This window comes from Montipora capricornis, chromosome 2 (assembly GCF_036669925.1).
Source record: "Montipora capricornis isolate CH-2021 chromosome 2, ASM3666992v2, whole genome shotgun sequence".
Lineage (NCBI taxonomy): Eukaryota > Metazoa > Cnidaria > Anthozoa > Scleractinia > Acroporidae > Montipora > Montipora capricornis.
In genome coordinates, this window is record NC_090884.1 from 41,240,650 (window position 1) to 41,265,107 (window position 24,458).

The window sequence follows — 24,458 nt, forward strand, 5'->3', positions numbered from 1 at the left end:
TACAGGTTTGGTTGTGAAAACAGACCTGACTCAGACTGGGCTTGTCCTGCATTTGACAATGACACAGATTAGTAAGTTCATTTTACCTTTGTGTTGATTGGACAAGTACTAGATGTAAGATAAGCAGATTCAGTGACTCTTTTGTGTCATTGATCAGCACCTTTTGAACCACTAAATTAATATATTGTCTGCATTACGTAACTTTCTTTGAAAGAATGTTAGAATGAGTTTTTAAAAGTTGTGCTTGCTCTGAACGGAAAGAGTGGTCTTCGCCATCATAGTCTAACAATAATTTTGCGGATGAAGGACATTGGTCTCTGTAATCTAAGCCTTGATGTCATACAAAGGCAGAACTGAATAGTTCTCATTTTCCAGATAATAATATTGATTTTGGTCTTTCAAAAAAGGCAAATATTTTGCTGTTGTTGGAGGATCAGTGTCATTCACCATGTAACAGAAAATCAAATGAATCAATTAGGGTGATAGTGCCAAGCAGGAAAGGGTTACGCCAGCTACCTACATGTAGTTGGATATGGGTTGGATAATTTCATTAATTTTTTTTTTGTATCATGTGTATCATTTCTGCAGCAAATTTTTAAAATGTAGTTGCTCAAATACACTTAACGGGAATTACCTGGGAAGTAAATGTTCTAACCCATTGATTCCTGGGGTGAGACTTATTACCCGTATTTACCCGTGTATAAGTCTATCCAGTGTATAAGTCAACCTCCCATTTTTGATGGCAAAAAAGGCAATTTCTTAATTTCTTTGTTAAATGTTCATGGGATAGAAAAGGACGATATCTTGTATTCTTCGATTTCTAAACCTGTGGAGACAAAAAAATTAGGGCCTCAAGCGCTTAAAGCGCTTAAAGCGCTTGAGGCCCTGAACTATTACAATAGTTTTGTGGTTCCAGCAGTTGTTGTATATGCGTGCATTTTGTCCTTAAGTTTCGAAAAAGTTCTCCGAAAATCGAACATGCAAACCGCAAACTAACCTGTTTCGTTGTTCAAGGATTAAGGGCTTTAGAGGATAAGCACAACATCACCGAAGCAGGAGTCAATCTTTGAAAATAACTTGCGAACGATGCGAAAATGTGCAAGATTAAAATTGGTCCTTGACTTATAATTTCTCACATGACAGACAAAACAAAACTCATAAACCAAACAATACGAAGTTTGCAAAAGCATTTAAATTAGCCAGGTTTGTATAAAGAACAAAAACAATCATTACCAACCAGCATTTTCACGCAACACGAGTGACGATGCTTGCAGGCAAGTATTGCGCCAGGTTACTAAGCCGTTTAACGATCGCGTTAAGGCCATGTTACACGTACACGAGGCAATTTTTCTTGCAACTCGCATCGCAACGTTTGTTGCGTTGCAAGTTGCGAGAAAAAAATCACGTGTAACACCCCATCTTGCAACTGCAATTGTTGCGTTTCGAGTTGCGAGAAAAGTAGAACGACCCTCTACTTTTCGCAACGTTGCGAGACAAGTTGCTTGCGTGTGACATCCCCTCTGCAACTCGCAACGTAATTTTGTCAGAATGGGCCAATCAGAGCTCATCTTTCACAAGATCTCGGCGACTTAGCGCGTCCGCCATCTTGTCTGTTATTGTATGCGTTGCAAGTTGCGAAAGAAGTTGCTAACGTGTGCCATACCCTCTGCAACTTGAAAGGTTTTTGTTCGTCATCGTTGCGTTGCGAGTTGCAAGAAAAATTGCCTCGTGTAACACGGCCTTTATTTGAAGCAACAGAAATGCCTTTTAGAGCTTTCCGCCTGTGGAAAACGAAAATTTCCAGTGTCTATTTCAAATTTGTGCTTGTGAGTATCTTCAACATTTCGAGGTGGAACTATCCTTTTTCATTTCAACTGGAATTGCTTACATTCATTTTGAAGTCTTTTGTCGGCTTTTGTCCACTGCGTTCATTATGCCCAAGACAACATTATGACGTGTATGTTAATTTTGAATAAATTACTTAGCTGGAACTTGGCTTAAAATCTTTGACCCGTGTATAAGTCGAGGGCGATTTTTGGAGATTCTTTTGAGGCCATAAAAGGTCGACTTATACATGGGTAAATACGGTACTCTGTCTAGTGCTTGACAATTTTGCTTGTCAGCCAGGAGGGCGGTTTAAGAGTCAGTGGGTTAACAACCCCAGCATCCACTTAAAAAACTCTTAAGGGGTCATGTCACATTATTTTAGGGTAATTCTACTTTTGCCAATGGCTCTTGCAACTTGTCTCGCAATGATTTTGGCTGTTGCAGGGTATGTTACACTGTGAAATGTTTCATGCAACTTGTCCCTCCAAAACATTGCTAGACAAGTTCCACAAACCATTTCACAGTGTAACAGCGCCTTGAGTGGTTATTATTCATTCTACTTTTTGGGCATTTTGGGTGTCATGAAATTACATCATTTTGCATGACAGAGCCCCTTTAAGATGTTGTAGAACACCAACTGGCAGGAGGCTTGAATAGGTGGTTCTTTACGAAGCACGGGGGTTTCAAATGGATTACGCTGGATCGGCCGGCAAAGACCAATCCAACAACTGATGAGAAGGGCCAGATTTGAGTTAGGAAAAGCGAAATGCAAATCTAGCTCCTGACCTCTGAATCACCTCTGATCTCAGATTTGTTTAGTGTTCAAAGTTATTGTGAGTTTGAAATTGTGTTTATTCTACCATTACAGTTATGGATGGTCATTGTTGTGGGTCCATAGACCATTTCCACTTTGGATTGTTCAGGTAAGTTCTCTTCTGAAATTGTGCATGATAATTTGCTTCTGTCGTATAAATGTACCTAGCTGTGAACAAGCCTGCACACAAAAAAGCACTGAATTACTAATACAGCTAAAATTTGGGTTTCACTGTTACCAGTCAGTAATGTTCAGACTAAATCATGTTAATGTTAAACAGCTTTCTGTTAAATGACCTCTTTTTGTGTCTTATTTTTAGACAGTTATTGCCGTTTACAGCATGTTGGATGCAATTCTACTTTGTTACTTAACTTATAAGGTATTTATTGTCAGAGTTTATTGTGGCAGCATACCAGCTAGAATTTGTCATACAAACCTCTTTTCATATTTAACAATGTCCATATATTAAAACTAGTTAAGTGTTTTATTGTAGGGTGGTTCTGTGCTCAACAAAATCATGAAAACTCGGCTCATCCCAGAGATTTTGCTTGGCTTACCCTTCTTAGTGTCTGTAAGTGAAGTTGTTGTTTATGCTGAATCATAAACCATAAGAATGATTTGCTTTCAATGTTTGTTGAGTGAAGTGCTACTTTTTATAGTGTAATGGTCGTTATCATCTATTTTCTTATAGATATTTTATGATCGTCTCAGAAATTTATGGCTACCTTTGTTTTTAAATTGCTGGATTGCTAGGAGTGCTCTAGATACAATGCTTGTAAGTAAATTGATTCATTTAGAGTACTTTTGCTTTGCCAGCCCTTTGTTGTAGATAGGGAAGCACCACATAATAGCCTGTGTGGTTCAAGAGCACAGTGGAAGGAGGAATGAACAATGCAATGAAAATCCAAATCGTCTTGAAATTTATATATTAAACAATCATGACTTTGTATGTGAGTCTAAGGCCTCCTTCCTTTGGAGCGCATTATTTTGTTAATTAACTCCTGAAACTTCATAAAAGTGTCCGCTCAAGCTTAGAAGAAGTAGTTGCTAAGTACATGTAACATTAATGTGTTTATTTAGTGTATAATTTTAATGGAGATAGTCTAAGAACCAAAATAATTATTAATATGTATTAAATTGCCTTTGTTGTCTGCGTGCTGATTAGCTGAGTGTATCATAGTTTTGGAGAACGTAACTAAGGCCGGTATAATGACAGTTGATTTCATATCAGCTGAGGATGATGAATGCTGGAATGGGCTATAGTTACATCCTGTTTGCTATCCTCTTGCATTCTTTATTCATTGCTTTTTATGACTGTGTAAATATACCCATTCAAGTCACTTGTGTTTGTAACTTTTTTGGCACAGAGCTTAAATTTGAGACTAACCATGGAAACATCAACTTCCCTTGCAGAATGATCTTCACAGACTTGTCCTTCGTCAACAGTCTGCATTGTCACAAAAAGTACTAATAGTTTTTGCAACAGTTATGTGTATCTTATTTACTGGGTGAGTTTAGTGATCTAGAAATTCAGTGATTGTTAACGAGCTTTGGAATATTTCATGTCAGGCCGGGACTGATCATTGATTAATCGGGATTAATCAGGAGTAGTCAGAAGATAGGATGGATCATGTGTACTTGAGGCACCCGTCGACTGAGTAACAGTCAACATATCGGCTGATACTCAGTCGACATGTTGCATGATATGTTGGCCGTTACTCAGCCAATGCTATCGGGCGATAGTGGTCAGTTGACATATCAGCCGACTACAGTTATTTGACATAGCAACTCAGTGTCGGTTGATATGTAGACCAGCATGTCGATTGATATTGCCACCGACGTTCCATTGATACTCTACTGACATTCAACCACTTCTCTACCGTCGCTCTTGTTACCGAGTTATGTATTACCTCAAACACAACACAAAAGAAACACAACTCACAGGTGATACTTATACTACTGTCGCTACTCATATACAATAATATATTATATTCAATACTCACCCAAACCTAACTTAAATGTGTACATGCTTAAAATGTCCATAAATTTCCAATATCCTGTATTATTAGGTTTGTGAAAATAGCGAATATTATACCAATATCCTGTATTATAGGATTTGTGAAAATAGCGAATATTATACTATACCAGAGCATGTGCTACATTTCCCTGCCTCTCGGCAGCATTCCACCTACTCATGGTAATTACTAGTTATTAAAAATTTATAGCAAATACACATGTAGTACACACAGCAACATCAATGAACAAAAATCTTGTCTCTGGTGAAGAACGTTGTTCCCACCTTACATATGTACATCACACTCTCATTCATTAAATGTTTCTTAGGGTGTGTGGTATCCATCACCTTGAGAGACCAGTCCAGAAGCCATGGCACTTTTTTGAATGCATCTGGTTTATAGTTGTGACATTTAGTACAGTAGGATATGGTGATTTTCGACCAGATGATGAGCTGGGACGGTTGTTTGTTATAATCATGATTGGCTGTGCTCTTATTCTGTTACCCATTGAGGTGAGTGTGAGTTTCTTTGTGGTTCATCCACGAGGCCTTTTTGAGGTAAACCCTGACGGGTGACATATATATTGCTCTGAAATTTGAACATTAACAAAGCGTAAATTAGGATGGTGAAGGACATAGCTACATGTATCACAGGTGCCCCAAGCTCAGTATGAGTGTGGCAAAGGGATTTTATTAAGCCGTTGACAACCGGTATTTTGTTCCTTAGAGTTCATTTTGTTTCAACCTAGGTTATTATGAACTGTCTAAAAACACCTTTCTCCACCTTTCCCTTGCCTTCCGTTCTTCGTCCACTTACTTAAAGTTTGCAGTTTAATCAAAGAAAAGAACTCGTCTCTAAACCACTGGTGTCATCATCTTGGAGAAACAGCTTGTAAAAAAACACATAATAATTCACAGAACAATTGGAAAAATGCTGTATGAAGTGGTTTTCATAATCTCTCGGAGAAAAGAAATTGAAAAGCCACAAATGAGTGGACAAGTCACAGCTACATCACATGCAGAGTGGGAAAATGGTGAATATCAATTTGAAAAAGTGGCAGGATGAGCCTCAGACATTTAAAGGAGAGCGGTGTCTGACACTTGCCAAGTGCAGACTGCGGACTGCAGACTAACCCTGAATCACAGTTATTGAAAGCTAACCTCTCAAAAATGGGTCCTGAGGCTTAAAGACTGTTTATCAGGCGCACTGTTTGAAATGGGTGTTTAATAGCTTAAATACTGCTTATCAGCGCTATTTGCAGGCAGCCAGCAGTCTGCCTTTTGCAGTTATCATACACCAGAAAGGGAAGAAGAAAATGAAGAAGTTCGAACTTCAGGATTATGTGGCGCTGAAAATTAATAAAATACAAGGAAGGGTTATGTTTTTGCAAACGTTGGCTGTGTATTCATTGCCATGACATTGACATCTTAAATTCCCACGACCTGCTCCTGTCTGATCTTGCAGCTCAGTCGATAGAGCAGCGGTGATCTAACCCAAAGGTTGTGTGTTCAATCCCCGCCCTAGTCAGAGTTTTTCTCTGTCCTTATGTGGGCCCATTTCCATTAGGAGGGTTAATGCTCACATGGTTTATATGGGTAGAAAATTAGCACTTCACATAATTCCCTCTAACAGTTAAGTCTGTTGAAATATAAGTGCTACACGCCCAACCCTTCCTTAAAATCTGTCTCACTCCCAGGGGTCAATAGGTTAAAACATGGGATATTGTCCAGAACTGTGACATATGAGAAAGTTTGAGTTTGATGTCACTGTTGTGTAATAATTTGTGTTTATTGTTTACCAAAGGAACTTGTTGCTTTCATTTTTTCCAGTTGGAGCAACTTGCTTTTCATCTGGTGACACGGCAGAAGGAAGGAGGAAGGTTTAACCGCATGCTAGCTGGCTCTGAGAAGCATGTTGTGTTGTGTGCAACAACTCCTAGAGCCACAATGCTGATTGACTTTTTGAATGAGTTCTATGCCGATGTTAGATTACAGGTTTGTAAGAAAATTTATTTCAAGTTCATATGTTTAATGGGTTTCTGGAACCAATAAGGAATCAGTCAGTATAAATTGCAGACTGCAGACTGGGTCTAAAATGTAGACTAGGTACAAAATAGGCCTAGATCTCAGTCTGCATTTTAGACCCAGTCTGCAGTCTGCATTTTGTACTGCTCAAATAAGGAAATTCAATACAGTAATTACCTATCTTTATTTACAAATTCATCAATAAAAAATAAAAATTAATATGTATTGATTAATTGATGCATGGTGACTTGGGCATATGTGGAAAAAGACAAGTACTTTAACTGGATTAAAAAACCCAAGACCTTTCACTTACTACATTACCCGTGGTTCAGATGCCCTCTCACTCTCTATAGGAACCTTGTGTATATTAACTGTTGTTCCAGGTAACATTCGTCCTGCATAATGTCTAAGACTAATATTTGGAAAGGTGGAATTTTACAGTTAATTTTTTAATGATGTTATAAATTGATTGAAGAGTTGAAAACAGGCAAACCCTTTATTTTTGCATGTACACCTCAGGGAGCCCTCAATCTAATTTGTTTATTATACAAAAATGATTGTGAGAGTTCTATGTTAAGTTGTAAGTTTAATTTTTGTCTTGATGTAACATGTTTTAATTCTTTCCTTATTGTGGTTTCTTTCAGGATCATCATGTGGTCCTTCTATGTCCATCTGAGCTTGATAGTGCATTGAGAATCTTATTACAGGTTCCTGTGTGGTCTCAGCGTGTCACATATTTGAAAGGATCGGCACTGATAGATGAAGACCTGATTCGAGCAAGGTGTGCTTTTTTAATTTATATTTTATTTCTTAGATTTTAGTTATGGTTGCCATAGCTTGCTCTCTCATGATTGACTTTCCTGCTCTGTTTGATTACCAATGACCTCAGTTGCTAAAATCCCATTTTCTTTATCTGTGCTGTTTATTTAAGTTCGAGCACCTTGTTTTGTGCATGTATACATGTACATGTAAGTATCCAGTTAATAAATTGATGTGGGAAAAATAAGGACCTTGCCTTGCCTTGAACTATGTCAGCAGTAGGACGCTGACATAACAGATCGTGCTTGTCAATGAATATTATGCATGATCTACAAAATGATAATTTTGTTCTGCAAGGTCACAAATCTTGTTTATTAATGTTAACGATCATTCCAGTCCTGCTCATGTTGGGTATTCAGTGATAGGTAGCCATATCTGAGTTGTGGTTGAAGTTAAAGTTGAATCATTATTTTGTTTCTAATTATATACAAGGATGCAAAAGAAGTATGTCTACTGGTAATGTAACAATGAAATGCCCTTCCTCTCCCTCGACCCGTGTTATCTTGATAATTATTTGTTGTACGCGTGACTGTATAGCCATCTGAAACAGTAAAATTGCAAATTGTAAATAATAAATTCAATTATGATAAGTAAATAAAGTATTATAACAATAATAAAATTATCATCTTTAAAGTGCCCCTGTGACCAAAAAATCAATTCTTATTCTCTTGGGATTTCAAAACTATGATAACTGAACACTAAGCGACCAAAGTTTTAAGCCTTGATTTAAAAAAGACACCTGTTTATTTTTACTGGAATTTTCTTATTTAATGGTCCGCCATTACTAACTTTAAGATCTTGATAGAGCTGGATCGAGAAGAAAATGATGTCAAAGGCTCACTAGTTTAGTTTAAGAATGCAATAAGTGTGTATGCGGCAAAATTAATATGCAGCGTGGGAGTTTTGGGCTTTCAGACTTTCAAACTTGTGTTTTGCATATAGTATATACATTTAGCCAAGCCTAAAGCGGAGCTCCTATTTCTAACCCCAGAAAGCAATGCAGTGTTCATGGAAATAATTATGCTTCTGCGTAAAGTACAAAATTAATCGTCATTAGTGTGTACAGTTTACAGTGATCAAACAGATCAAACACCTCTGAGCTGACAGCAGTAAACAAACAAGCCTTGCAAACAACTAACAATTTAAATCAACAACTAAAACTGAAATTACATTGCACAGTAATCTCTTTCACATTTTCCGTTTGACTGACAATCTTTACTCCCTCTCTCTTCAGTTCAGAACAAAAGCAAAAATCTTTACTAATTAAAAAGTCAATGAAAAGTGTAGTAAATTTGCTTACTCGACTGCAATTTCACAGTCAAACAAAGCAGCTCACAACTGGAAACCCCTATTTTCCTGTTTGATCATCAAAATCAAGCACAAACTGCCAGCCATCTTTGTTTTTGATCAGCTAGTGAGCACAAAATGGGGAGATTGACATAACTACCGAGTGAGTGGGGGGAGCGGAGGGGTTTCAGTGGGGAAAATAGGGAGGCTGCCCGATCTTTACTGTTACGTGATGGAATAACCAAGCAATGTCCTCGAACAAGGCATAAGTGAAAAGAACTCCTGAGTACAATATAAGGCACGCAACAAAAGTGTGACAACGAGCAGTTACCCCTTTTCACTGTTATTTAATTAGTTTTACACTGTTGCAATTATTATTTAGGTTAAAGATTAAGTTAAGCAGTTCGTAAAGCAAAGAAGGCTTACTGTCTTTCATGGCCAAACAGGTATTGATCTTGATTAACTTCGAACTCCAAGTTCCACTGATTGCAGTCAACAATTCTTGACTTTCTTGATATACTGGATTTTTTCCACTCACTGGATTTTCTGTGTACACAAACTTTTACGAAGGACTTCATAATGAACTCTGAACTCTTTAATATCTCCTTTCCTTTCTTTGTTCTCTTCGGGCATAGCAAGGTCAAAGGTAATCGCTCCACCATACTTATCACAGTTGTTTTTTCTAAGAAAATCACCAACTGTGGAATGAGCTCAAATTTTTAAATCATCGCCACACCCACTCTTTGTTGCTGCCCCGCCATTTTTGTGGAAGAATTAAGTTGGTATGTGAGCTGTATGGCGCACATTACTGGAGTGGGTGTGGCGATGATATAAAAATTTGAGCCCATTCCACAGTTCGGTGATTTTCGTAGTAGCTTGAACACAGTATCGCATCCATAGCTTTAAGTTCAATCACAGCCGGCTATGAGGGTAAGTCTTTTCTATTATTTATAAGCCTGCTTTTGTCCTTTTACTTAAAGCATCTAGAATGTTCTGTTGCTATATTTATAGTGTACTACAAGGTGCACTATTTGTGGAAACTGCTGAGTCACATCAAAGAAAGTTCTGGATTGTTACAGATTGTAAGACAATTCTAGAAAAGTCTGGAATAGCCCTTTCACAGGGACATTACTAAACAGCGAAACGAAGCACCAAAACACCATGTATGACCCCACCATACATTGAATACTAACGGACAAAGGTTGGATTTGAGATGAAGCATCGTTTTAGTCCTAATAAGTTATTGCTCCTAATTTCAGTCTTAATCTGAATCCTAATCTTAATATCAATGAATTAGGAGCAATTAGGCCTAAAACGATATTTAATCTCAAATCCAACCTTTTTCAGTTAGTATTCAGTTTATGGTGGGCCGGGGTCATACATGGTGTTTTAGTGTTTCCTTTGGCTGTTTCTGTGTTTCGCTGTTTCGTGGTTTAGTAATGCCCTTGTCATGGTACCGTTAGTTTTTCTGCAAAGCAAGGATGTATTGGCTGTTCTTCCTACAGGATTCGGGAAGAGCCTGGTCTACCAAAGCTTTTTACTTGTCAAGCAAATGGAAAATTAAAGCACTTCTGGAAGAGATTGGCGCTTGTGTTTGGTTATTGTACCGTTGCGAAGCATAGGAGAGGAACAGATTAATTCGAAGGATTTTGATTTGAGCGTAAAGGGTTTTGAGAAAACCGTAGATGAATTAAATGAGATGAAGAACAACAAATTTCAAGTCATTCACGCTTCCTCTGAGCAAGCTTTGTCAAGAGACTTCTTTCGGTTGTTGCTGCAAGAGACAACTGTCACTGATAGTTGTCGACGAAAGTCAGACTGTTGAAACTACACTAGTTGCAGTAAAGATCAGAGAGTCTCCCTACTTTCCCCATCCAAAACCCCTCCACTCCCCCCACCAACTCAGTAGTTATGTCGCTTTCCCCAGTTTGCGCTCGCTGTTTAAAAGCAAAGATGGCGGCAGTTTGTGCTCGATCCCGACGATCAAAGGGAAAAATAGGGGACTGTGAACAGTCTACCATTTCACACAAAAAGCGTATAAATGTGATTGTTGGAATGTGTCAGAATCTCTGTCAACATGGAATTGCAAATGTTTTCAGGCCTTCTTCCTTTAAGATTTTTAGCTAGTTTTACAAAATATGTGAGGCATGAGGCATACAAGCTTATTATTAAAGAAGGATAACATTAAGCTTATCTGAAAGTTAACTTTTGTAAATAAGTGTGTTGTCTCTCAATCTATTTCTCTCAGCTTCACGTTGATTTTCATTCAAATTTTCCCTTCTTCTCCTTCCTTCGCTTTTCTCAAGGATTTCTTCGCTTAAATTTCTCAAATTTTGTCACCTCTTCTCGCATGCTCCTCCTGCTCTCTTTATCCCGTTGCTCGTCAGTAATATGATTTCCCACCAGAAACCTCTCGTCCCCAGAGGCTGTCCTGCCTCCCCACCTCCACCCCGACAGTCTGTGCAGGCGGACAGACATACGGACATGCGTAAGGTCATAACCAAAATTTCTCACATGGATAGATTTCCCAAAAAAACCTTACCCATGGTGCTTCGCTGGCGTGCTTTGCGTACCTGGGCTCTGCTATAATAAGCTGCATTCACATGCTGAAATTTTAAGCTAGTGAGCCTTTCACTTTTCCTGGATCCAGCCCTCTGAGGTCCAATTGGTTAGTGTTGAATGCGAGTATTGGTGGACTGTGAAGTCTAAAACTAACCCTCAAAGTAAACAGCCTTTGTATAAAAATCAAAGCTCAAAATTTTCCCAGACAGGGCTTAAGCAAACACACTTTTAAAATCTGAATAATACAAAGGAAGTGTTTTTTTTTATCACAGGGACACTTTAATATATTCGAGACATTAACCTGTCGCAAAATATAAGTGATTCAAACTGACAATTTCATTCTTATCATAATGATTACTTGTTTTGGTTATGTTGTTTTTGTTGGTTTTGTAGAGTAGAAGATGCTGTGGGATGCTTTATACTCACTGACAGATATGCTGATGACAGAGAAGCTGCTGTAAGTATTATTATAGTAAGATTTTTCATAGATCAGTTGTAATTTCGTAAAAAGCCAAAAATTTATGAAAGATTAGTGGCCCAAAGCTTTAAGTGGGGCACAGGCAGCCCAAGCTCGGTATACGATTTATAGCCTTTGCATGGGAAAATTAACTTTGAGCGTCACTTCTAAGTACAGTTGTCCTCGTCTTTTCTGTGCAATCGGAGGGCAATTTGAAACACATGGCCAATGAGAGTGCAGAATGTAATAAGATCGCCATTAAGCTATAATGGCCGTAGCCACACATCCAGCAGAACGCATGGGAAGATTATAGAAAGTCGAACATTATTTGAAATTTATCCACCAAAAATCGTTGTGTGGTCCTGGAGTTGAGTTGATGTGATAGGAAACTTATCTGGCCTTAAGGCTGTGGTGTTTTTATGGCGATTCGGATCGTTGCTTTGTGATACGAGAGCAATTTGTGGGACGAGATCGCCGCGAGTCACCAGCCTTTCTTCTCTTTATGAGGGGAAATGACAACTAACGGCATCGTAAAAATTCGAAAGCCACAAAGCCGTCCAAAAAGTTGCCCTCCGATTGCACAGAACAGACGAGGGCAATTGTATGTAGAGGTAAGTGATGTTTATTTCTACATTTCCAGCTTATTTTAGCATTTATAAGCTCAAAGTTCAGTGAAAGTTCATTTTTCCATACAAAGGCGATAAAGCGTATACCGAGCTTGGGCTGCCTGTGAGTGGGGGTCAACTTTAAGGCAGGATATTAATTTCCAAGAACAGAACCGAAGTTTGAAACTTCATGCTGTCAACAAGTAAAATGAGCAATCCCATAATTTATGCTATTCTACTGTTGTAAAGTGTTGGTAACGATGTGGCCAAATGAGGATAAGTGTCAACGCTGCTTGCTGCATGTAGTTAGACTTGGTTGGTCTTCGGGGGTTACCGGCTCACACAGAGTCCAACAGACTAGACTTAAACACACTCAAGACTTGAAAATCAAAGTGCTTATATACATAATGGTCGCTACCGGTAGCTAAATGTGATTAAATATGTGAGGGAGTATACGATGTTTCCGTCCTAGTAAACATCTTATTTCGTACATGAGCATAACGCCAAGTTACTTACATACCGATATATACATAAATCCTAGTACAAGAAAGGACTACATAGTTCCCACGACGTAACATGTTGGCTGTGTATGCAACACGCAAACAGCATATTTGCACGTTTGATTAAGCAACAATACAAACTTCTGATAGTGTATTAAGGACGGTGCCTACTACTGTTATTGCGCATACATTCTGAGCATCTCCAGATACTAGGATTTCCTATCGCCGATGCTTACTAATACAGGGATATTTTTGCGCGGTTTAAAACTATCCGGAGAAAGTAGATCTTAGTAAGTACTCTTGGTATTCAAAAAGAAAATTGGGGTAACCAAGTATTTTTGAGAGATAATTAAGCTTCAATTTGAAAGAGAACGCCATACATTGCTTTGTATTTTAAAGCTTTTTACAAATATTATTCATGAATTATCTTTGAAAAATGCGTGGTTACCCCCAATTTTCTTTTTGGATTTCAATAACACTTGTTAAGATCTACATTTCCTGCATAATCACACACCGGGGCAAAAATATCTTTAATTAGTAGGCACCGTCCTTAAGTAACTTGACTCAAAGCCCTTCACAGAAAGCTGCAACAAGTTGCAAAAATAGTGGCAACACTTCACCTTCTTGGGGCGTTATTAATTTACCTATTATCTCTCACACTGCAGTCCGCCTTCCTCCCTTATCAAATTATCTTGCTAGCAAGACAAAAAAATGCTGGGAGGGGAAGTGGGAAAGGTTTAAATAATTTCTAGATATGGCGGGTATTGGAAGCTACTAGAAAAGGTGTTTTTTAATGAAAGTGTCTTTAGGTTAACAATTTTGCAAATTGTTTTCATTGGCATGTTTAGAAATAAGTTTGAGAAAAGCTAATTGCTATAGAGTGGTAAGGGTTTGAACCTACATGTAGTGTATTTAATTTTTTTCTAAAATATCGCAAGTACACCAACAGAAGGCAGCAGCTAACTTCCGAAAGTGCGATAAGACAGTACCGGTCCAAGGAGAAGTTGGATATAATGCCTGTCTCATGTAGTTTTAGGACATTTATTTTTTCCCTTTTTTGGCCCAATAGTAAATGAGTTTGAACAAGTGGAGTTCCCCTTGTTGGTGGAAGTTCCCCTTGCTAGGAGCAAGGGTGGCACAGTCGGCTAGTAAGCGGCCTTGGTGCATAAGGTCCCGAGTCCGATGTTAAATAAGGTGTACGTTTACCTTTACCTGGGTGGAACCCCCTTGTGGGATATGAAGTTTGCATTCCCATTGGGAGAATTATCTGCCTTTTTTGTAGGCCTGACTAATTATTTCTTCTTGATAGGACAAGCACACCATTTTGAGGACGTGGGCTATCCAGGATTTTGCGCCAACAACACATCTGTATGTTCAGATCCTAAAGCCAGAAAATAAGTTCCATGTCAGTTTTGCAGGTACAGTTTTGTATACTCAACTTTGAGAAGCTTTTGGTTTAAAGATCAACTGAGTACGGAAGAAAATTAGTGGAGGTCATGTGGAAGAAGAGGAGGAGGTCGGGTGCTGTCACAATCTCAAGAGTGATGGCATGAAAATGATTACATGAATAAAAAGATTTGAAAACAATTCATTTGCTTGATAATATGAACAATGCAACTTAAAAGCAGACAGGTACTAGAACATGCATGTCTAGCCTTAGTTAGAAAACGGCACCTTATACATGTGGGTTGATTGTCAGTCACATGTGGACATCATGTACCGTATCTGTGGAGTTTTTTTTTTTTTTGTAAAATGTGTTGGATTTCTCCTTTCAACTTTTTCTCACATGCATGTGCTTTCATGATGGCTTTATGATTGTTTCTTGCTGTCTCCTCAGAGTACGTCGTCTGTGAGGATGAACTTAAGCACGCCCTTCTTGCCAGCAATTGTGTCTGTCCAGGAATCTCGACATTCTTCACCCTTCTTTTACATACTCTTCATGAACAGTGAGTTTAGGGCTTGGAGTACTTACAGTATTAGAAATCTGTAATTTTTCACATTTGTCTATCTGTAGGATTTTGGTGGAGGGGATTAAAGCCTGGAGGATTTGCTTGCATATCAAGCACCCAGAGCGATCCCTCTGCCTTTTGTTCATCCATGATGGTCTTGATTCTGTATAGTCAATCTTAATCATACTCCACTCTTGATTTTTTTTCTTGCAGGAGAGGCTCAGAGGACTGGCATGAGATGTATGGCAAGTGTGCAGGAAATGAAATCTATGACATTCGCTTAGGAGAAAGCAAGATGTTTCGACCATTCTGCAACAAGACTTTTACACATACTGCCTTTCATGTGCACAGGAAGTATGTACCCTTTCCTCGTGATAGTTGTGTTCTATTAGAGCGTAACACTCTGTAGTTTTAAGTGTTCCTCAACACTCACTGGAAAAAGGCTCCTCAAACGACTAGCATGAATATTATTGATGGTATCTAAAAGGCATACTTAGGCAATAGGCCACAAGTTTAGAACTATGTTTTATAGGCTGTGGTAGTGCGTACTTTATAAGTGCATTACACTCTGCCACCGGGTTGTAAGAGTGAGTGAGTGAGTGAGTGACGGTAAGTCTGTGGTGGCAAATGGGCCCACGGCACGTGGATAAATCATGAAAATAAACAGGTCTGTTCAAAGCGTTCTTGAATTTCAATTATAAATGAGCCCCAAAATCGGCAAACATTTTTGACACTGATGAATAACAAGTCAAGTCAAGTCAACTGTTGGTTTTTGAGGAGGGGGAAACCGGAGTACCCGCAGAAAACCTCTTGCAGCATCGATTTCTTTACTATATACTACTATTTGCGTCCATCTTTGAAGCTTGACGAATTTTGCTTGAAGCTTTACTTTTCAAACGTTAACGGTTTGTGCGGGTATGTCGTGAAATTGAACACATTTTTGGTGGCATACCAGCATGTTTTGTTCGCATGCCCTTGAAGTTTTCAGGTTTTCTGTGAGAGCGGAGATATTTTATAAATCTCCTGTGAGTTTCCCAAGACACGAAACATGGAATTCGGTATACTTTAGCCAGAGGAGATACGTGATTCAGCAACTACGAGAAAAAAATACATAAAACCGGAAACGGAAGTGACACAAGAAAGATCAAGGAGGAAATATTTCTGCATCTTGCGCATTCCGCACACACACTTATTATTATTATTATTATTATTGTTGTTGTTGTTGTTGTTTGTTTTGTTATTGTTATGAGAAAGTAATTTATATTAATTTAATTTAAAACACTGCTTTAGTTAACACACAAAAATATTTCCAAATGACCGGATTCTATTTTTCTTAGGTATGGAGTAACACTCATTGCTGTTCAAGCTGCAAAGAAAGGTCGTCGTATCTTGTTGAACCCTGGTCCTTTGCATGTGATGGATTACGATGATCAGTGCTTTTACATCTCCATATCAAGTGAAGAAGACTCACACATCAAAGCCTACAAAGAACCAAAAGAGTCCATAAGACTGTTTAAGGGAAGCTTTCGGGGCAATAAAGATTCTTTCATCACTGCAAGTTCAATTGCCCTTGAACTGAGAGCTGAGAATGCAGAATCAAGTAAGAGACTAATAGACTATTATTTTTGACGACGGGCAAAATTCCAACGATTTTGTTTGAATGAAAAACAACCTTCACTTTGCCCCTTATGTAACTTTCTCTTTAAGTTCATTAACTTTAACTTTTGTGTGCTTTGAATTTTCTGCAACTTGCAAGAGATTAGACATGTGAAGGTTGTGACTCATCTGTTGTGATTTTTTGGATTGCCTCACAAGAAAGGGGTGATTTTTAATGGATGCATATTCAAAACGAGCAATGCTTCTAACCCCTAAACATAGTGGAGCTGTGTCCCACGCCAACCCCGGCCAGTAAAATTAGAGGTCTTGAAGAAGCCTGTGTTATCCCATTTGTTCTTATGATGTTTGTTTGTTTTTTATCGAAAATTAATATACTGAAATTTGTGTCATAGGTGGATTCAAGTGATCCTTGGACTTATCTGGACAATTTAAGCAAAATAGTCTCTTATAGACTTCGAAAATTCAGGCGGCTTCACATAATTATTTTTGCCGTTGAGCTTGATTCATTAAAGTACCTGTAAAGACTTCGCAAAGTAAATTTGATTCAATAAGGTGTTTGCATGATGCCATTAAAGTTGCTAATGACACAAATGTGTTATTACTCAGAATTTTCTACTCTCCTGGGAATTAAGAGATTATTGGTCATGCATTTTCTTGAATTGCCCTAACCTTGTTTCCTTTTTCAAACATACAAAATCTTTCCACTTTAGTTCAGTTGGACGAGGTTCCTGCAAATGGTGTACAGTATGCTGACTGCTCTGATCAAGTAAATTCGTCTCCGTTGCTGAGACCGGGCTCTGTAGAGAAAAGAGGAAGGACCAAAGAAGTTGCTTTTGATGTTGGGGATTCTAGACGTTCATCAAATTCTGTTTGTCCAGCCTATGAATCTGATTCCGAGGATCAACAAGAGACAGATTTGCTTGATGACATTAGTAGAATACCAAGGTATCAAAACACAAGGTGCCACATCCACTCCTCCCTGAGTTTTTGCAAATTGGTAGTTGGACCAGATTAAGCCCCTTAAAAGTCAGCCATTTGCAGTGATGTAGCCTGCGTGCCAGGCGTTAAAAGGGGAGGGAGAGGGAGGGAAGAAGAGAGGGGAGTTTTTCTCCCCTCCCTCCCCTTTTTTTGCCTGCCACACAGGCTACAGTGATAGCAATTCAATATCTTCGTTGTTGGTACTGTACTTGTCTTGCTGCAAATAAAACATCTTTCCACTAGATGATGCCTTCTCCCCGGTGGGGGGGGAACTCCCATATGAAACAGATGGGGATGCTCGTTATCTCGCTTAGGGGTGTAAATTTTGGATTTTGGTCTCACTTAGAGTGTTCCAGGCAAAGCGCCAATATTTTAAGCCGCCAAGGTCTCGTTTAGGGTTCCGCGAAGAAACATAGAATTACGCGAAGAGAAACAGAAGTCAAATTTTCTTTTTAACTTGTTTTTAGGGGTCAAAAATTTCCTTAAGCCACGCCCAGATTAGTCTCCTTTAGGGGTCACAAAAAGCTTGAGCCACGCCCAGATGGTCTCCTTTAGGGGTTAAATTCAAAATTTCCAACGAGAATCCCCGTCTGTCCCATATGGGAGTCCCCCCCCCCCCCTTCCCGGGGCCTTCTCATCCTTTCACCAGTACAAATACTGTACATGTATATATGGATCGCAGGCTCCATTGAAGGAGTGTTGGACACCTGGGTATCCTAGGTGTGAGGTATGTGATGTCATCTCTTCTTCTTTCTGTGTCAGTTATGTGGCTGGCGTTCCACCCTGCTCATTGTACATTGGCCAAACACCAATCAGATGCCATCTTTTGACTACCCCCAAGAAATGCTGCTGCTTAGGACTGCGAGATGAGGTCAGTTTGGTGACTGTACAGCAGAATTAATTTAATTAATGCAAAAGAAGTCATCACCGCAAATATTAATTCAATTAATACAAAAGAAGTCATCACCGCAAATATTAAGTTGTGTGGTTTTTGTAATTATTGTCGAAAAGGCTCAAGATGAAGGTGGAGAGGAGGATTTGGAGATGTTTATTAACCTGTGGAGAAATTTTGCCTTAAGCCAGGGTTACTTTTGGTGGCCTTTCTTAGCATAAAGCGCTTCTTATTTGGTAGGAATGCCAGGACAGGAACAGGGATGACAGTGTTCAATTGCATCAGAGGCAGAATAGTGCTATTATAGTTGCATCTCCCGTAGCAGGTGCTGGACTTTACAACTTTATTCTTCCTTTAAGAGCTTACCAACGACCCAAGTGCACTCTAAAGCCTATAGTGCTTCTTCTCAAGGAAAAGTGAGTAAAATAGACCAACTGCGGGGAAGGGCTTGAGTTTACTTTAGTGAATTTTATGCTTCGATTATTTTGGCTGAAGAGCCAAACAGAACATAAATTTATGATGTTCCAGTGATGCTGTTCTTCAAGACTTGTGAGTGGTTATAATATATGGTAATAGATCCAATTCAACCATTGCGTTGACTATTGCATTGGTGGGCTGTGGGTCAACAATCTTTAAAGTTTATGTCATGCGTTAGTGATAAATTCTCTAACGTAACTTGCAGGTATTTCATTGAGCCTAAACAGTAATAAACTGAAGTAACTAACTTTCTCAACGCCATCTTGTTTTGTGTTTTCTTGACCCAATCTCGTTTTGTCCTAGCTATATTGACCCAGCCCTAAATTATCAAGAGGAGTTATCTTCATTTATTTTGACTCTCATTTGTGTGTGTCTGTTCAGTAATAGATCACATTTTGACGTCCTCTGTGATCTTTTGTTATATGAAACCCTTTGTTTGTTTCCTTCTTAACCGCAGACCCAACCCCGATTTCTTACTGGCAGTTTGTCACTTTCCGATGCTTTATTATATGATAGGAACTATAAACAGGTAAGAGATGCTACAACAATATAGTGAAATTGCATGGTTTCTTTAATCATTTTTTTTTTCACTTTTTTGTTTTTCACTCACTTTGAGAGATTTTTGGTTGATTGGTCTGAGTATTGATTTTAAAATGGTCAATAAGCTTTCATTAAATTTAGAGGGTGTGCACCATTATATAGGTGTAAGGGGCAAGTCAGCAAAATTTACAACAATATGAAGAAGAAATAAAATAGCCAGGAGACAAAGTGACTGTCAAGACTTCCTATCTTCTTATTTGCATATGTTGAAGTTCAAATTTTGTCTTGGTTAAAAATTTTCAAACCAGTTCAATTATGATTTTCTTTGTCTGATATTCATTACCACAATCGGAAACAAAGGAAAATCAAAATTGAACTAGCTTGAGAATTTTTGAAGCAAATGTAAAATTGAACCATGACATATACAATCAAGTGTGGCTTCTGCATTTTTTTTCATTTTTACTTCCTGCCTCGCCATTTGGTCTGATTTACACCTATATTCTTTTTCAGTTTAGACGATCTTATTAAAGCCGGTTGTCTTCATGCTGACAGCATTGTGGTAGTTGGGTACAGGTCACATGGTCAAATATATGATGAGGATCACATGGCAGATGCCAACACCATTGTTGATGTACAAAGTATTTACAGGTACATTATGAGGCTTCCATTTGCCTTGAGTTGAATTTTCACTTACCTTGATGAAAATAGATCACCAAACATAGGTTACTAATAGTTAATTGAATGTAGTGTTACGGCGTAGTAATAGTTTATTTTTTCATATGACTTGTTCAAAGTACGTACTGTCTATCACCTCGAAAAATCCTTCCCTCTCAACAATTTTCTGCACTTGCCTAACTCTAATTCTTTGGTTCGCTACAGTGGAAAATGTAGTCGTAATTTGATCAACGAACGCGCAAGGAAGAGGAATGGGTCTAATACCGGGTTGGCGCCATAGACTGAAGTTTAAGGAGGAATTGAAGCTCTGACTTAAAAGTCCTTGAGTGATTTGTCCTTCCTGTAAGCGACAATCGAAGCATTAGGAAAGATGCTCGTTCACATCGATCATGGTGTTTCTTATAGGTTAGCCGCAAAGAACGATGTATCAGGTTGCAGAAAAACAATATGTTTGAGAAGATTTCGGACAATAAATAAAGTGGAAAAGTTCATTGAGATGACAGGCACTTTAGAGCAGTTTTCAAATGAGTGTCGTAAAACCAAAACCAAAGTTATTACTTTGGCCAATCAAAAAGGATGGAGACAATCCGGTAAACCAATCAAAACTCGAAGTAATTACACGTAGCCGACACAAAGCGCGGGAAAATGTTTCACGCCCGAGCCATGATTAGTTTTGGTTTCACTTCTGATTGGTTGAAAAATTGGCGCGAGAACTTTGAACCAATCACTGAGTGAAGTAATTATAAACCAAAGCAATTCGCTAATTACTTTCGACACTCAATTGAAAACCACTCTAATGAAGTTCCCTGGAATTGTCGTAAATTTGAAAGCAGTTTTGGAAACTGACTACCAGTGTTAAAGAGACATTTCTTTTCATTCTCTGTTTAGGTGCTTTCCAAGAGCAACCCTAATTGTCGAGCTTACGCATGCATCAAACATGCGCTTCATGAAGTTCAATGCAGACATTTCCCTTCCTCCTGAAATGCGGAGTGAATCTATGAGTAGTGTCAAATCACGCAGCTTGCGGGAGAGTGTCAAGGTAAAGAAAACAGCTGATAAAGCTTAATTTTTCCGCGCTGCGATTAGGACGTCACCTCTGCCACGATCTTTGTGGACCCAATTTTTTTTAATCAGCTCAGTCATATTGGTGAAAGACAACCACAGCCACAAAAGACGGCAAAAAATATCAGACTCGTAGCGTATTTGGCCGTGGGAAAACTGGGTTCCATTATAAAAAGCATTCTTTTTGCGCGGAGAAAGATGGTGGCTACGAAAATGTTCCTTTTTCCAATCTGTTTCGAGGTTTTTACCAATATATTTTAACAGTTCGATGCGCCTTACCGTGGCCACCTAACAAACTTTCACATTTGACAATCACGTGTAAAGACGTCAACTCAACAACCCATGCAACGGTGTTCAACTTACAACCGTGCCAATTTGTCAAAAACTTTGTTAGGGGCCCAAGGTAAGGCACGTCGCATTGTAAAAGAAAAATAAATGGCAGCAAAGAGATGTAACGTTGTTATTTTTTAATTGTGTTTGCGATGACTGTCATATTACTAGTCACTTTCTTCCTTGCAAATCAAATCGTTTCGCAAAATATTAGTGGAACAAAAATTCCTTTTGCCCGATCGGGCAAGGCTTAGAGTTGTTTTACTTGCCCACGGATACATTTCGCTTGCCCCGGGCAATCGGGCAAGCATTTGTGTCAAACACTGCAGTTTGTTTTTACAGTAAGGAATTTGGCGGTAAATTGTTCCCGGTTGAAGTTACTGTTTGCCTCAAGTTTTTTCTTCGATTGATTTCACTTCAGAAACGGATCAAGCAACAGAATAAGGATCATTTGAACTACATGTTCCGCGAACCATTTGCAGCTGGTCATGTGTTTAGTATGAGCATGCTGGATACTCTTCTTTATCAGGTAAAGAAGGGAATTAGTAAGGCACACAGTTTGAAGATCATTTCATATCACTGACCATAAGATACGGCTTGAATTAACCTTTCTTCCTGGGTAGACTTTTACAGCTGTAAAAGTATCTTGGACTCTGGCCTCACAGTTTTATGAAGTCTACTATTTTAAATACTTGGGAGGTTATTAAACAATTTATTGAAATTCGCTAGACACGCTGTCAATGCAAAGCTATCAGAGGGTTTTGGTACACAGAGAGTAGGTAGTAATCGCACAGGAAATTGATATAAAGGGTTTCCCAGTAGCTCAGAGAATTGGCAATCCAATGGATATTTCAGAGAAGCAACTTCGTTTGTAGATTAATGTCGACTTAGTAATTTGGCACTGATGTCCACGGAAGGGGAATCGACATTGGGCTTTCAAAAACTTTGCAAGTAAACTGAAAGCAATTTATAGATGGTAGTCTTGTAGAAGTTGAAGCTTTTTGCCAGGCGTGTAAAAGTAAATGATGCAAGTAAACGCAAAAGGGTAAAGAAACTCAAGCGGAACTTAGCAGCCATGGAACTGACCATTTACAAGGTTTGTTAGAGTTGAATTAATGAAAGAAATGTATGTACTTGAAGTTCAGGCTACAGACGAATGAGTGACGTGATCCGTGCACTTTGCTAGTCAATTAGAGCAATTGTCTCTGTTTTTCCCTTTTCTTTTTTTTTTTTTTGAAATGAGGGAGATGAACCTAAAGTATCTTGATGCAAATCGTTCACTCTAAGTCAAGGGTTACGCTCCCCCCTACACAAAATTCATTCTTCTGTATTTTCCTCCATGCAGCCCGCCGGCTTTGTCAGCTTAAACACGAAGACGCTCCGTAAAAGGGGTTATCAGCGGTAAATCATCGTGTGTGCTAAAGGCACCAAGCTTTTTATAGTGCATCTTCCTGTTCAAGGTTAATAATTCTATTCAAACCCTTTTGTTGGTTCACTTGATAGGCATTTGTGAAAAAGTACATGATCCGCTTAATCAGACTGTTGCTTGGCTGCGAACAGGCTCCCGGCTCAGGATACTTGTCCTCTGTAAGCAGATCATTTGAATTGTTTGCAAATTGGGAAATACGGCCTGAAAATCAGGCCCCAGTTATTCAAAGCGGCGGACTGGAGAACTCGCTATCCATAGTGTAAAATATACTTCGCGTTAAATATTGGCCAAGGTTCTCGAACACACCTTTACTTCGATTTGTTTTGAGTATACGCGAACAAATACTTAAGGACTTTGCCTACTATTGTTATTGCGCATACGTTCTGCGCATCTCGAGATACTCGGATTTCCTATTGGTGGCACTTATTAATACAGGGATAGTTTTGCGCAGTTCAAAGCTATGCGGAAAAAGCAGAACTTAGCAAGTGCTGTTGGTATCCTAAAAGAAAATTGGGGGTAACCATGCATTTTTCAGATATAATTAAGCTTCAATTTGGAAAAGAATGCCATACATTGCTTTGTATTTAATTTACAAACATTGTTGATTAATTATCTTCGAAAAATGCGTGGTTACCCCCAATTTTCGTTTTGGATTTCAATAACATTAGTTTGTTAAGATCTGCATTTCCCGCACATTCAGTAAACCGCGAAAAAATACCTTTGAATTAGTAGGCACCGTCCTTAAGCCTCTGCACGGATTGAAACTGTTGGATAAAATTATCCGGCCTTTGAACTACTGGGGTCAGGTTCTCATAAATGTGTGGCCTTAGTTAGAGGGTTTTAATTGAGCGACATGAACCACAATCTCGTCCTCAGAGTCTGCTTTTCTTTTGGTCAACACCAAGAACGCAGACTCTTGCAACTTCCAAGGCAGGAAGTCCGCAAATCGCCGACTTCCGGCTCGTCTACGCACACTCAGAAATTTGAAACAACAGTGGTTGTCAACGGTTACAAAAATGGAGCTTCGCTGCGACTGCGCATAAATTGGAAGCGTTCAGAGTCCGTGTTCTTGGTGCTGACCAAAAGAAAAGCGGACTCTGGGGACGAGATTTGCATGAACCACAGATGATGCATTGATCAATGGAAACAGACGCAGATAATAAAATGAGCCAACCACGATGCAAGGCGAATGTATCGTTCCAGCGCTCAACGTGGCAGAACTTTGTTGTCTTTTTTTTTGGCTTTGGATAACCAGAGGTCTGGTGCAAGATAGTCTTGAGCTAATCAGCGCTTACAGTTTTGCTAAACCTAAGCCTGAGCGGTGTTCGAAAGTCCACGATCAAAGGAAAGGAAAGGATCTTGATTTAAGTGTCCTGTCGTTTTAGCGCTGGAGCACTAATTGGGGACACCGTAAACTGATATAAACAAATTAACACAAATCTAATCAAATTTTGGTTTTTGAGGAGAGAGGAGACCGGAGTACCCGGAGAAAAACGTCTCGGTGCAGAGTAGAGAACCAACAAACAGGCCACATTGGTGGGAAGCGAGTGCTGTCACCACTACGCCATCCCTGTAACGTCAACATCAAAAAACAAAACA

The 24,458-nt window shown here is 39.0% G+C and overlaps 1 protein-coding gene across 7 annotated transcripts in view; it reads left to right on the plus strand.

The window, feature by feature from the left end:
- LOC138021819 (potassium channel subfamily T member 1-like) overlaps positions 1-24,458 on the plus strand; it is a 57,128-nt gene that overhangs the window by 26,998 nt on the left and 5,672 nt on the right. For 3 of the 7 annotated variants that reach the window (XM_068868859.1, XM_068868839.1, XM_068868851.1), the window contains exons 5-26: positions 6-71; positions 2,696-2,750; positions 2,961-3,020; positions 3,135-3,212; positions 3,333-3,416; positions 4,055-4,149; positions 4,985-5,168; positions 6,486-6,650; positions 7,325-7,461; positions 11,742-11,805; positions 14,220-14,328; positions 14,748-14,856; positions 15,073-15,213; positions 16,197-16,459; positions 17,187-17,436; positions 18,217-18,325; positions 18,587-18,762; positions 19,281-19,352; positions 19,874-20,011; positions 20,927-21,077; positions 21,852-21,959; positions 22,934-23,017. In XM_068868859.1, the coding sequence (XP_068724960.1) occupies positions 6-71; positions 2,696-2,750; positions 2,961-3,020; positions 3,135-3,212; positions 3,333-3,416; positions 4,055-4,149; positions 4,985-5,168; positions 6,486-6,650; positions 7,325-7,461; positions 11,742-11,805; positions 14,220-14,328; positions 14,748-14,856; positions 15,073-15,213; positions 16,197-16,459; positions 17,187-17,436; positions 18,217-18,325; positions 18,587-18,762; positions 19,281-19,352; positions 19,874-20,011; positions 20,927-21,077; positions 21,852-21,959; positions 22,934-23,017 (2,698 nt within the window). The other 4 variants (XM_068868867.1, XM_068868844.1, XM_068868880.1 and 1 more) reach the window with 3 other exon arrangements.